Below are 14,705 nucleotides of genomic sequence, written 5' to 3'. Positions count from 1 at the left end.
GCTCCTAATTACAACAGCAGTGATATTTACAAATTATTACCATAACTGCTCGTAAGGCAACACATTTTTCTTGGGAAAGAGTTCTAAAAGTTGGCATATCTAACACCCAGAATGCAATATTCTATCTGTTAAACAGATTTAATGCTAAATGCAGCCAAAGCACCACACTTTCTAAGAAAAAAAGTGATATGAACATCACAGAGTGAACACTACCACGGTCCTTTAGGCTTACCAGCCTCTTCTATAACGTGGAGGAATTGGAGATTAGTACTCCTTCCCTGCAGAACTCCCAGACCTTGGCTTTGGTGAACAAGCATTTTGTTCAACAAACAAAGAATATTTCTCAAGTAAAATTCTCTACTATATATAGACTATCATTGCATATTTGAGATTTTTTTTACGTTTTAGACATTTCTGTTAAAATATGAGTTGACTCATTCGTCATCATAGTCTCCCTCTAACTACAAGCCCAGTTATCCTTTCTAATATGCATATTTAAAGGTAGATTCCAGGGGATCCCTGGTTGGTTTAGGGCCTACCTTCATTCCAGGATGTGATCCTGGAGTCCCGAGATCAAGTCCCACATTGGGCTCCCTGCGTAGAGCCTGCTTCTCCCTCTGCCTGTGTCTCTGCCTCTCTCTCTCTGTGTCTCTCATGAATAAATAAATAAAATCTTAAAAAACAATAAAGGTAGATTTCACATTGTCATCCTAATGCCACAAATCATGATTTTTTTTTTTACAAATCATGATTTTTTTTTTAAAGATTTTATTTATTTATTCATGAGAGACACAGAGTGAGAGAGAGAGCAAAGAGAAAATACAAGTCATAAATTTTGGAGAGGATGTGGAAAAAGTTTTGTTGAGAAAACTTGGTGCAGCCACTATGAAAATCAGTATGGAGGTTCCTCAAAGTTAAATATAAGGGATCCTTGGGTGGCTCAGCAGTTTAGCGCCGCCTTCAGGCCAGGATGTGATCCTGGAGACCCGGGATCGAGTCCCACGTCGGGCTCCCTGCATGGAGTCTGCTTCTCCCTCTGCCTGTGTCTCTGCCTCTCTCTCTCTCTCTCTGTGTCTTTCATGAATAAATAAATAAAATCTTAAAAAAAAAAGTTAAATATAGAACTGCCGTATGATCCAGCAATTCCACTTCTGGGTATTTATCTGAAGAAAACAAACACTAATTTGAAAAGATATCTGCACCTCCGTGTTCATTGCAGCATTATTTTCAATAGCCAAGACATGGAAACAACTGTGTCCTTCAACAGATGACTGAGTAAGGGTACACACACACACACACACCGGAATACTACTCAACCATAAAATGGAATAAATCATGCCATCTGTAAAACGGATGGACCTTGAGGGCGTATGCTGAGTGTAATAACTCAGAGAAAGACATATTCTGTATAATCTCATTTATATGTGGAATTTTAAAAGTAACAACAAACCAAGCTCATGGAGATTGTGGTGGCCAAAGGCGGGGTAGGGGGTGGGAGAAATGAACAAAAGGGATCAAAAGGCACAAGCTTCCAGTTATAGAATAATTAAGTCATGAGTATGCAATGTACAGCATAAAGACTGTATTACATATTTGAAAGTTGATAATACAGTAGATCTTAAAAGTACTCCTCACAAGAAAAAAAGATTGTGACTATGTACTATGTATGGGGACAGATGTTATCTAGACTTACTGTGGTCATTTCACTGATAAATATATTTTTTTAATTGAGAAATAATTCACATTTATGATATTATGTTAGTTTCAGGTGGTGTATCCTGTCATTATGTTGTACACCTGAAATTTTAAAAAAGCATAAGCAGGGAAAAAATAACATGGGTTGAAAGAGGAGGCAGTTATCATTTAAAGTGCAATCTGAATCTCTAGCAGTATCTTAATTCTATCATAAAAAGCTGAAAAATCTCTATTCTATCTATCTATCTATCTATCTATCTACTTATCATCTATCTTCTATCTATCAATTATCATCTATCTATCTATCCATCTATCTATCTGTCATCTATCTTATATGTGGCCTATTCACACCCATCTTTGGCCATCACATTGAAAGTTTCATTACAAATATTTATACTATTTAATGTCTACAAAATATTTTAAAACTTAAACATATAGTGAATGTAAAACATGTTTGCTGAATTATTTCCTAAATTCTCATATATAATATTTTTAATGATTAAACAATAATTATAAAAAATTGCTTGTATTTTCCACACTGATTTTCTTTAATAGTGTTAACTTACCTAGTTTTATGTTGATAGCACTGTCTATCTATCTGGAACACCAAGAGTACCTGGAGGAATTCATTGGAATGAAAACCAAAAACAGGGCAGCCCCAGTGGTGCAGCAGTTTAGTGCTGCCTGCAGCCTGGGGTGTAATCCTGGGGACCCTGGATCGAGTCCCATGTCAGGCTCCCTGCATGGAGCCTGCTTCTCCCTCTGCCTGTGCCTCTGCCTCTCTCTCTCTCTCTCTCTCTCTCTCTGTCTCTGTTTCTATGAATAAATAAATAAAGTCTTTAAAAAAAAAAGAAAAAAAGAAAACCAAAAACATGTTCTTTGTATGGTAACAGAATTACAGTGATACTTGGAAATCAATGAGTTTATGCTTTGATATAATAAAGTTGTTAAATATCATTGAATCAGTGGTTTCCCTTTTTTTAATTTTGTTTATAGCAAATAATGCAAGCAATTTTCCTTTTCATTCTCAAGTATCTTAAATATTTGTGCATTTGTACCAAATATTGCAGTTTAATCTCAAATGGTATTTTTCCTGGATTCAGATGCACAGTTTTAAATTTTATTCTAAGACAAGATAATCAGTTCAATTTTCAAGTAAATATCTGTTTTATATACAAGAACAAAATGACTTCATTGTTTATCCAAAAGATTATATACCATAAGGAAGAAAATGTTGGTAACTTGAGCTCAAATCGCAAATTCTACATGCAATATAATATTACTGTGCATACCAGCTTTCACAGTGGTAGATGAATATCCTAAAGGGAATCAACAAATACAAAAAATCTCAGATAGCTGTCTTGCTGCTCTCATCATTTAGGCCAAGCCATAATATTTTTCTGTATTGGAAGGTCTGGAAGCTGTGTGATACTGTAAATTCAGGTTGCCCAGCTATGTAAACCATAACATAGTGCTGGTCACAGGACAATCAATTTAGCCATTGGGAATGATAGTGCTTCTCTGGATGGCTGAAAAGTGACTGCTTCAGCCACAAGAACTCTCACGTGGTATTCAAAGATATAGTGCACTCACAAGTTGATGGTAGTAAATAACGCTGTGGCTTGGAAATATAGCAAATGCAATGCAGTAAAACCTGATTGATATAGGAGCTGTTCTAGAGTACAGCGTTAATTGTATTTCCTGAGACAGGAGTAACTTCCACTAGTTTGTGTGTGTGTTGTATTAGAAATATAAGATTGAATAAGGATTATGTGACTTTTTTGGGAAAATAATATGTAAATGACACAAAATTTTATACTGCTATTTCCATAAATAGATGTATATAAGCCATTGAATACACACAATACTATTTGCTATCACCTTAAAATGATTTTTTTTTCGCTATTGATGACTTTAAGATTAGTTTCCCTTTGTAAATTAGATAATTCCTGTGTGGTTTTAATATTTCTGCTTTTCTTACTGAATATTTTAATTTATCTGTAAGGGTAAAAATGTTGAGACTTAACAGCTAGCCCAATTAAGTAATATACTTATTTGTATATACTTCTCAGCCTTGATAGTAAACAATTTATCCCTATATTCTCAATATTTAAGGAGAGGATCTTTTCCTTCTCTCTCTTTTTTAAAGACTATTTATTTATTTATTTATTTATTTATTTATTTATTTATTTATTTAGAGAGTGAGTGTGTGCATGACTTGGGGAGGGGCAGAGGGGGAGGGTATCCGAAGCAGACTCCAAACTGTGCCACAGGGATTGATATTACCACGGGGAGACCATGACCTGAGCCAAAACCAAGAGTTAGAAGGTCAACTGACTGAGCCACCCAAGCACCTCACTTTTCCTTCTCTCTTCTAGCAATCTTCATATCTATGATTTATTGCTAAGAGAATTTCAGTTGCTCTGTTTTGATTTGTTTCACTGTGTCATACAAGAGTAACATATATATATACGTATATATATTAATTTAAGACTCAGAAATTAATTAGTATTCAAATAATTTAAAAGTTTGATTTAAATAATGACCAACTTACAAAGACTGTAACTAAATTTTGAAATGCTTAACTTGGTGATGCATACCAACTAAAATGCAATGAGTGACTTTCAATCCCGAATAAACTTTTAAAAATCCATGAGGGATATTTCAGAGGTAATTAAGGGAATTTTAATATAAAATATGTATTGTGTGATATTACCGAATAGTCATATTTAGTAAGAGAGTGATACTGTATTTATGTAGAGAAATTAGAAGGTTCATGCTGAAGTATTTAAGAATGAAGCATTATCATGTCTGCAACTTATCTTCTAAAGATTTTCATACATGTGAATAAAGAGTATAAATATTCTATATATATACTCAACATAATACTTGCATGTGAGAGAAAAAATAAACGTGGCAAACTTTAACACTTTATGAATCTCAGTATACCAGTAGTTATTGTACTCATGTTTCCACTCCTTCTGTAGGCTTGGCATTTTTCATAGTAAAAAATTGAAGGAAAATTCTTATTCTAGTAAATGAACAATTTTGCTTAACTTTATATTAAATCTCCATAATCTATCACTTATTTCAGAAAAGTTTTAATATATTAGGAAAATGTTAGGAAATGTTGACTTTTGTAAGAAAGCTATGTTTGTTTAAGAAAAAAATTATAAGAAAGAAGATGGTAGTGAGTTTATGCTCTAGATGTTTCCATCTTAGAAAGTTTTTGCTGAATATCTCTGAACTAAAATTTACACTGTTAATTTGGAATCTAGCATTTACCCCAGAAATGCACATAATAGGAATTTCAGAGCCATTCTATCTCCAGTAGTAGAGATAGGGAGGGACAGAATTAATTCAGAATGAAAACAAGGTGAAATACTCATCCTATCATGGAAGTCTTGAACAAGAAAAGCCAGATAGTTGTGTTATATATCAGACCTCTTTTCCTTCTGAAACCTTAAGCAATTAAAAAACTGTAAAATTAAAAATACAATCTTTTAACTGTGGTGTAATCGGCGATGTTAATTCTGAGCCAGTTTTATATATGTCTCTGTACCTATAGGAGGAGCCGAAGACAAGACGTGAGACATGGAAATCCATTGACTCAATGCAGAGGATTTAATCTAAAAGGTATTAAGACTGAGCAAGGCTCAGACTTGGTAAAGAGTAGCCATGCTCCACATCACATTTGAGGGAGGGAAACCTCATGATAAATTCACATCTTATGTTTTAAAGAAAGATTCACTGTGAAGATTCTTGGTGTTCATATGGAAATTAAAAATTAAATGTTATTTGTATATATAGTAGGAAAAACAAATGTCTGTGAATACAGGTACCTTGGATATGTTAGTTGCCTCGGTCTTTCACGTAGATGTCAGTTATAGATTTTCCTAACTATTATTTTCTTTTTGAAGAAACAAAGCTATTATCTTCTTTCTTAAGAAAAAAATGTGCTTTTTCAAAAATTTACTACTGAAGAACAAATAGAATTGTGCCTTGTTTGTTTTTTGTTATTGTGGTAAATATAAACAACACAAAGTTTACCATTTTAACAATTTTAAAATGTCCAGTTCTGTGGCATTAAGTACATCCACGTTGTTGTGCAATCAGTACAACCATTCATCTCTAGAACCTCTTCATGTTTCCCAAGTGAAACTATACCCATTAAATACTAACTCCGTCTTCCCCAGCCTCTGGACACCACCTTTCTATTTTCTGTCTCTATGAATTGGACTACTAAATACCTCTCTCTTATCAATGGAATCACACAATATTTATCCTTTTGTAACGGGCTTATTTCAGAGCTTCTTTGGGGTTCATTACTGTTGTAACATGTGTCGGGATTTCTTTTCTGTTGAAAATGGGAAAACATTCTATTGTATGTATATATCACACTTTGTTTATTCATTCATCTACCACTAGACACTTGGATTGCTTCTACTTTGGGATTGCTTCTACTAGACACATGGATTGCTTCTACTTTGGGCTACAGTCAATAATCCTGCTTTGAACATGGGTGTATTACAGTGCCTGGGTTTTATAATTTATAACCATTGCAGTACTTTTGACAATCTTGCCTTGTGTCTTACAGTCAATCTAACCCATTTCTTCCCATCCTGACATGAAGATCCCACATTATTATACTTTCTCCACTAATATTCTCCCCTCCACCTCAACCCCACCAACAAAATATCTTTGGGCAGAGCTCTCTGGGTTCATGAAGGAGCTATAAATGCACTGATGCTAATAATTAACACCAAGACTGCTATTGCTAATATGTTTGAGTCTGGGTCTTTCTCTAATAAAGACTGACAATCATTACCAACTACACTAACTATAAGGAGAAAATTGTAACATCTTGCTTAGTTCCATGCATCTAATTAAGAGAATAATCCAGGTTACCATTTCTATGTTTACTGAATATTTTATAAATATGTGTGCAAGTTATACTAACACTAGTAGCTATAGTAGTAGAGCTGTCAGTGGGGGTGATGATGAACAAACATGGAGGTTGACTTTGTGTCAGAACCTGAGTTAAAAAAAAAAAAAAAGAACCCGAGTTAAGTGCTTTTTTTTAATGGATTATCTTATTTAAATGCTTAAGACATTGTACTAAAGTCAGGTCTATTATCTATCCCCATTTTATGAATGAAGATTCTGTTCATGTCTAAGCAACCACATGATTATACTAAATGATCTTCCTGAATTAAGAATTTCAGTAAAGAACCTGGATGAAGACATAATCCATGTTTTAGAGCCAAGTAAAGCTGAGACACAGAAAGCTCAACTAAATGATTTAAGGTTACACAGAAGTCAGAATTTTGCCTCCAATACCTCTGATTCCAAAGACTGTTCTCAACCACTACTTCCTGCTACAGCCACACTTTGCTTTCTGACTTTTCCTGATGCTTCTGAATTCCATCTATACTACATTGAGTATGGATGAACCTGGTTTTATAATGCCTGGCACTTACTAACTCCAAGTAGGGTATATTTCCTAATAGTTCACAGCCTCAGTTTGTTCAGCTCTGAAAAGCAGAGAAAAACTAATTTGTAAGGATATTGTAATAATTAAATGTTCAATGTGATGTTAAGGACAGTCTTTGGTATAGAGTACTTCTCGAATAAACATCAATTCTCTATGTCTTTCTCTCCTTTCCCTTTAGGTTAAACACAACCAGTAAACAATGAGTAATCGTCTGCTGTTAAATGAGCAAAGATTGCCTTTGGGGGGGACTTCTGTAGGTGATGATAATTTTATAGAGAAATAAGCATTTATATAAGACAATATATTCTAAATTCTCCTCTCTCTCTTTCTACTTTTTGCTTTCCAGCATATAGAAATGCAGCTGAAATTGTTCAGTATGGAGTAAAAAATAACACCACTTTCCTCGAATGTGCTCCTAAGTCTCCACAGGCATCTATCAAGTGGCTGTTACAGAAAGACAAAGATAGGAGGAAAGAGGTGAGTAACACACATAAGCAGCAATCAATCAGGGCTTTGGAAAGACATTGAATCACCATCCCTCGGTGAGGTTCAGATCAAACATAAAAAAAAAAAAAGCATATGAACATCGTTTTATGTCTTTGGGATGACGAGTGCCACTTTCTTTAAAATCCTTTGTCTGTAAAGCTGATGAATTAATTCAAAATCCTTGCTGCCTCTTCACCTCTGTAACACGGTGATTGAAACAAGAGTTTGGACACTCCAGACGGGACTATTGATAGGAGGAAGCATTTGTAAAAGAAACAAGATGTGTGCAAAACCAGAAGCCAAGTTCTCGCACAGCAGCACCTTTGTGTGATTCACAAGATAAAAGGGGGCTTTAAAAAAAGTTCAATTTTCCTCAGCAAGAAATTACACTAAGCCATAACTTTTATGGTTAAAGAGCATATTTCTGCTATGTGGTAATCTGTTTCCTCTGCTTTATTATCCATTACTCTAGGGTTTTGGTTAGGTAATATATGGAATCATTGTTTATGGGACCATTGACTTCATTCAGTGATATGGAAAAACAGTTTTTCAAATAAAAGGACACTGACATTAACCTTTCCACTGATCAGAAAGGGCTGTTTTAAAGGGGAAGCATTGTAAAATGGCATTGGGTGAAATATTATAAATAATGAACTACATAATGTTGATGTCAGGTTGTACTGACAACCTGAGAAAGAAGAAGGAAAATCTATATGTATATATAAAGCCTTAGGGTAGTCTGAGATGTGATGCTATTAGGAGTGGCATAAAGTTTGATGGAGCAAAGCAGCCTTCTGCATTAGGGTATATTCTTCAGTTGTGGGCATTTTGGGGACTACATATTAAACATATTAAATTATATTTTGGGGATATTTACAATGGATACAATCCCAAGCTATAGAACACAGACACTGCATCAAAGTTGCTGAAATGCATGTTGGCTCCATATGAGAAAATACTTTACAATTTAGACCTGTCTGTTTGAAGACAGTATGAGCTGTTTAGGAAATTGTGTGTCCCCCATCACTAGAATATAAAACCATAGGCTGATGACCCCTTCAATAAGAGATGGAACCATTGGGAGGAAAGAGGAGCTAGCTTGAACTTCAGGGCCCCTTCTTGGCCCAGAATTCTATGATACTAAAAACATCTTTTAAAACATTTTTATTAACAACAAATTATTGTTTATTTGAGATCTGTTTTCTTTGCCATAAGAATCTGTCATCAAAGAGGTATGGAAATTTCTACAGTCCAATTAATTTTCAACTCTTTGGCATGGATGTAAATGGTAATCATAGTTGCCTTACAAAGTAACCTAGGGTAGAAGTCATAATGTGTGATGATGATTATCATACAGATATGATAGGCCATATGCCAGAGCTCCTTCCAGAACTCCTTCCTGAGGAGTTCTGTGTGTTCATATGTGAGTTGGAAATCTAAAACTCAAACAGGGATTACGTAACATGAAGAAAATTTTTTTTATTTAATTCACTAAAAAGTTAAATAGAATAACATGCAATAAGTGAATGTATTCTCTATTATTTGAATTACAGACAATGAGGACACACAAGCTTGAATACATGCCACAGAAGTTAATGAACACAGTTAAAAATGGAATGAGTAATAGATTTAATGATTGAATCTCCTTTGCAATATTTCTAGTGTTTTATTTCAGAATGCTCAAGAAGGTAGAGACTCAGTTATTACTGTCTTGCTTTTTCTCCCAATTTTGAACATATAATAATGCTATAAGACTATGGAGAAATTAACTGTAATACAACTCTGTGAATCTACTTATCCAGAATTTAGAGAACACAATTCCACTCATTCTAAATTTAGTTGAACAAATTATTACCATCTTATTAAATTTATCCTAATTTGTCCTTAGTAGTTTAGACAAACACATGCTCATTTCTCATGTTAATGATATGCAAATATTGAACTTTAAAAAAACTGTAAGACAGATGGTAAAACCTCACACACAAAAATGTAAATACTTCATACTGATTTACATAAAGTGAAAACTAAAAGCTCTCACCTCCACTTCAATATTTACTCATACTTCCTAGAGTATAGAGCTACTAAGAATTATGTATTCGATCATAATGTATTCCTCCAAATAGTCTCTATAATTTTCCTATTTTTGTCTTTGTCTCTCTCTCTGATGTATGCACATACACTTTAATATCAGTATATATATCAGTATATATAGAGCTAACATTTTTCTTGGCTACATAGTGTTCCACTCTATGAATATATCCTGTTTTTTTAAGCTATCTACTGCTTAAGGTTGTTGTTTTTCTTCTTATCAAAAATGAATGAACATTTTTGTGTAAATGAACATTTGCACACTTCTGAGTATAGCTTCTGTACAAATTCCTAGAAATGAAATTTTGTGTCAAGTACTATATATGTGTTAGATGGATTTGTAAACCTGGTCTCCAAAATCTTTCCTAATCTTGCACAAATAGAAAGCTTTCCTTCCTTTTGTTTCTGAATGCATTGCTACATGATTGAACCTTTGTTGAGACACACTTAAACTTTAAAAGTCAAATTAACACCAAAACTCTGCCTCATATATTTGAGTCCCTCTTTTCTAGATCTGTTCTATTATCTGTATCTCAATACTGTACTTTGCCTTTTTGTGCTTTTGCGGAGGGGTTACTTTTCATTTAAAACAATCTATCTTTGATTTTATTTCATTAATAATTAGATTCATATTTACACAGAAATTTACCATTTATAAAACATCTTCCATACCTTATTTTGATTCGGGTCTGTTTTTTTCCCCCTCAGTGAAAGAGCATTCCAGAGTACCCCCCTTGGCAAGGAACTTCTCACCACTTAGGTTTTTAGTCTGTTTGTGGATAGTACTATAGCTGGAACTTTAAGAAAGATGGATTTCATGCATGTAACTAATATCCAACATATGATAGTTTTTCCAGGATAAGGCTGTAAAATAATTCAATATTAAGCTCATAGCTTTTTATTACCTTTCCTTGGAAAGTAAAACCACTCAGAACATTTGGAAGATGATGGCATGTCAGCTTATTTTTAGTTATTCTTTAGTTTGGGATAATAGGAAAACCTTTGATAGTGTACAGAACTCTCCCTCTGTTTGTTTATATGATTTTTTTCGAGTTGTCTTACTTCTTTAATAAAGTAATGAATTATTTCAATTTTTATTTAGGAGAATATCCATTCATCATTGAAAAATGGTAAAATTCAACCATTTAACTGTAGCTTCATGATTTTACTAGTAAAAGAGTTTTTTTGTTGCAATTAAAGGCAAGAGCTCTAGGACAAAATAGATATTTTAAATTATCCATGAATTCTGTTTATATATGTTGACTGTGATTCACATTCTGAATGCAACCAAAACTATGTTTATATGTGCAGAAGCCATGTCCAAAGGGAATGGTTAAGGTATATTTGACAGCATGGGTGATAACTTCACCCTCTCTTTAATAGATTCAGTGCTCTTAAAACGAGATCTCCTCTGCAAACCAGTCAATGGAACGGGCCAAAAATTTGTGTTCACTAAGAGGGAAACTAATCAGTACTAAATGCTTTTGCCAAATTTGAAAGTTCAGAGATACTCTATATATGTTGCTCATATCTTTTTAGAAGATATAGAGTCAGATTTTGGGTCTTTGACAAGTCTCTCTTTTAGGTCAAGTTGAATGAACGAATCATAGCCACTTCACAAGGACTTCTAATCCGCTCCGTTCAAGATTCTGACCAAGGACTGTATCACTGCATTGCAACAGAAAACAGCTTCAAGCAGACCATAGCCAAGATCAACTTTAAAGTTTTAGATTCTGAAATGGTGGCTGTTGTGACAGACAAATGGTCCCCATGGACCTGGGCCAGCTCTGTGAGGGCTTTACCTTTCCACACAAAGGACATCATGGGGGCATTTAGCCACTCAGAAATGCAGATGATTAATCAGTACTGTAAAGACACTCGGCAGCATCATCAACACGAAGAGTCACAGAAGATAAGAGGGGACTATGGCAAGTTAAAAGCGCTCATCAATAGCCGGAAAAGCAGAAACAGGAGGAATCAGTTGCCAGAGTCATAATGTTCTTTTCCTTGGGGCTTAGGCTTCCAGGAAAGAATGGTCTGTCTTCAGTGATCAAATTTTGAGCAAAGAACCTGTGCTTTACCCATGGAAATTCTCGAGGAAGGTGTTACTCCTAAAGTGAATATTACGTGAACTGAAATGAGCATGCATTTTCTTGTATGATATTGACTAGCACTAGACATGTCATGGTCCTCATGGTGCATATAAATATTTAACTTAACCCAGATTTTATTTATGTATTTACTTTTTCTTCAAAATCAATATGGCGGCTATACAACTAAAATTCCTATATCCCTTAATTGAATGAGGGCCATAACCCTATGAGCTTCCTTCTTTGCTTTAGGGGCTTAGATTTGGAATTGTCAGTGATTTTATATATGAAAACAAATGCCAAGTTCACAACTTTTATGTTGTAAAAGTTGTGTAAGTACATGTGATAGAGTAGCTGTCAAAAGAAATGTAGAATAGATACAAGTCAAGAAAGAGGGCATCTAAAAGTTGTATAAAACATGAGTGATTCATCCAGAAAAGTGAACAGTTTATATGCTTCCAGTGAAATATATTAATGTTTTTTATAGAAAATGGTCAATTGCTGATATTTGTTATTGATCTTTGTTTCCTTGTTTTAGGAAGATAAAGTGAATGACCCTCACCATAAACATCTTTGATTAGAGTTATGTCAGCAAAACATTTAAGTTTATATTCTTATGCTATCATCTTCCAAACAAAAGCACTTTTTTTGGAAGTTATTTAAGTTATTATAGACTCAGAGAATATAATCTTACACTGTTTAATTACTGTATTTGTTCTAATTTTCTAGTCTGTGTGTCAAAGTAAACAATATGAGAAGAAAAAAAATGAAATATCGAACTTGTATATGAGAGGTGAAACTATCAAAATGGGGAAAAATAAAGAAATGCATTTTTATTGAAAGCTGTTTATTAAAAATATGACTAGTTTTTAACATCAGTAATTAATTTCAATAATTAACTCTCACATTTTTTTGGTTTATCAACCTCAGATATCATAAGATTTTTAAGACACCAGTTCATTTTTTTAGATGATGTTTAGTGTGTGCTGGAGAGGTGCGCCTTTTGTGGAGAAATGAAAAAAATTCGAATATGAACAAAATTAGACATACTTTTTTTAAAAAGAATGCTGGTGTATTATGTTCACTAGCATATAAATACAAATGTAGTAAATTTTTTAATGTGTAAATAATTTTCTTCTAATTGTATGTTTGGGTCATTTTATTAGAAAAAATTTATTATAGAACCTTTTATTCTAAAGAGCAATTAGATGGAAGGAATAGGAAAAATTTCTTGGTATTGTTATAGTTCCTTCAAAAACACAATTTTTGCTTTTTCACTTTATTTACTTTTTAAAAAATTTTCATGCTTCCAGGTGCAAACAGAAATTGCATCATGTACTTACTCAAAATCCAGCATAAAATTTTATTTGTAGTTAACAGTCCACAAAGAAGGTAAGGCAGACTTAATTACCTTTTTATGCACCACAGCATTTAAGCTTCAAGAACTAAAATCACTGTCAAAATGAATGTAATCATTGCTCAGAATCTAAGAATATGATTTATTATTTAAGTGGTGGTAAGTTATGGTATTATAAGAGGAGGCCTCAGTGCAGGGCAAACATAGCAGTTAAAATAGACAATATAAATAATGTTCATGCAAAAATAAGCTAATGAATAAAAGCTATTGTTCCAAATGTGCACGATTCCAAAGTATTCTCAAAAGCAGTTTATTATACAAATATTTTGCCTGCTATGTGCACAAATAAAAATGTGTATCGATGGAAGGCCAAAACCATGTTCAGGGTTTATGGCGAATCTATTCTATGTACAGAGTTTAAAGTACAATTGTTTTAGAGTCAGAGAATAGCATAAACTACACAGGTCCCCTTGCTTCGTGTACACACACACTGATAGACAATAAGGGTGTTTAGTTTTGTAATATTATTTGTGCTATTTAATAACCTTTAAATATTATTCAATTGTATATACTTTTATTACTTTTCTTTTAAAATTATAGAAGTTCTTCTTCAACATGACTGCCAAATGTAAAGAAAATTTTCTTTCTCCAAAATAATGTCAACGTATACTGAATGTTGGTGGTTAATTAGTTTTGTTTTGTGTAGTTTGACATTTTGATGATTTACTATGTTTTCCATTTGTATTGTACATAAAATTTCCTAGGAATGCACTTTTTTTCAAAGTGTAGGTTTGTGGATAGATTTTAGCATGATGAAACTGTCATTACGGTGAATGTTTGCTCCATGAGAAAATAAACTAAATGTAGTTAGTGTATTAATATTTAATTGGATATTGAGGAAATCATTTGCCTGGCAAAATAAAACATGTTGAATTCCCCAAGAATGTCTTCAACTTTTCTTTTTAATGTTGTATATAGAATTGCTTGTTGACATGATAAAACTTTTAAAAATTCTATTTATTCATTTATCTATTCATTTTTGTGAAAATAATGTGTCTGAGTATTTCAAAATTCAAAACTTCCAGAAGAGGATCCATGGAAAACTCTCCTTGTACCATTATCCCTCATTCATTCAAGTCCCAACCCCAGAAGCATCCAGGATTGTCAATTTCTACATGTGTTTCTGTGATATTTTACATACATGTGAGCAAATTCATATTTGTTCTCTCTTTAAGGGGCCTTGTACATTCAGTTATCCAGACTGTGTTGTGTCTGACAGTGGGGTGGGGCGGGGAGAAATGGGTATAGTGTAGGAACGCTTGGGCTTTGGAGCCTGACTATCTGGATTTGAATCCAAGTGTAATGTCTCGGAAAAGTTACTGAATTTCTCTTTGCCTTAGTTGTCTGCCCAAGTTCATACCAGTGGAATATTAGAATAGAACATATGACGTGATAACTATTCAATAAATGTCATAATATTTTCCTTATTTAGAAA

At 33.6% G+C, this 14,705-nt stretch overlaps 1 protein-coding gene across 4 annotated transcripts in view; it reads left to right on the top strand.

Annotated features, from left to right (window-relative positions):
* Positions 1–14,151, top strand: part of SEMA3C (semaphorin 3C) — a 215,019-nt gene extending 200,868 nt beyond the window's left edge. For all 4 annotated transcript variants that reach the window (XM_041773665.1, XM_041773667.1, XM_041773664.1 and 1 more), the window contains exons 16-18: positions 5,264–5,331; positions 7,536–7,666; positions 11,349–14,151. In XM_041773665.1, the coding sequence (XP_041629599.1) occupies positions 5,264–5,331; positions 7,536–7,666; positions 11,349–11,759 (610 nt within the window). In that variant the 3' untranslated portion in view covers positions 11,760–14,151. The remainder of the gene's footprint in view (positions 1–5,263; positions 5,332–7,535; positions 7,667–11,348) is intronic.
* The last annotated feature ends 554 nt before the right edge of the window (positions 14,152–14,705 follow it).

This window comes from Vulpes lagopus, chromosome 11 (assembly GCF_018345385.1).
Source record: "Vulpes lagopus strain Blue_001 chromosome 11, ASM1834538v1, whole genome shotgun sequence".
NCBI classification, from domain to species: Eukaryota; Metazoa; Chordata; class Mammalia; order Carnivora; family Canidae; genus Vulpes; species Vulpes lagopus.
This window is presented reverse-complemented; position numbering and strand designations above follow the sequence as displayed.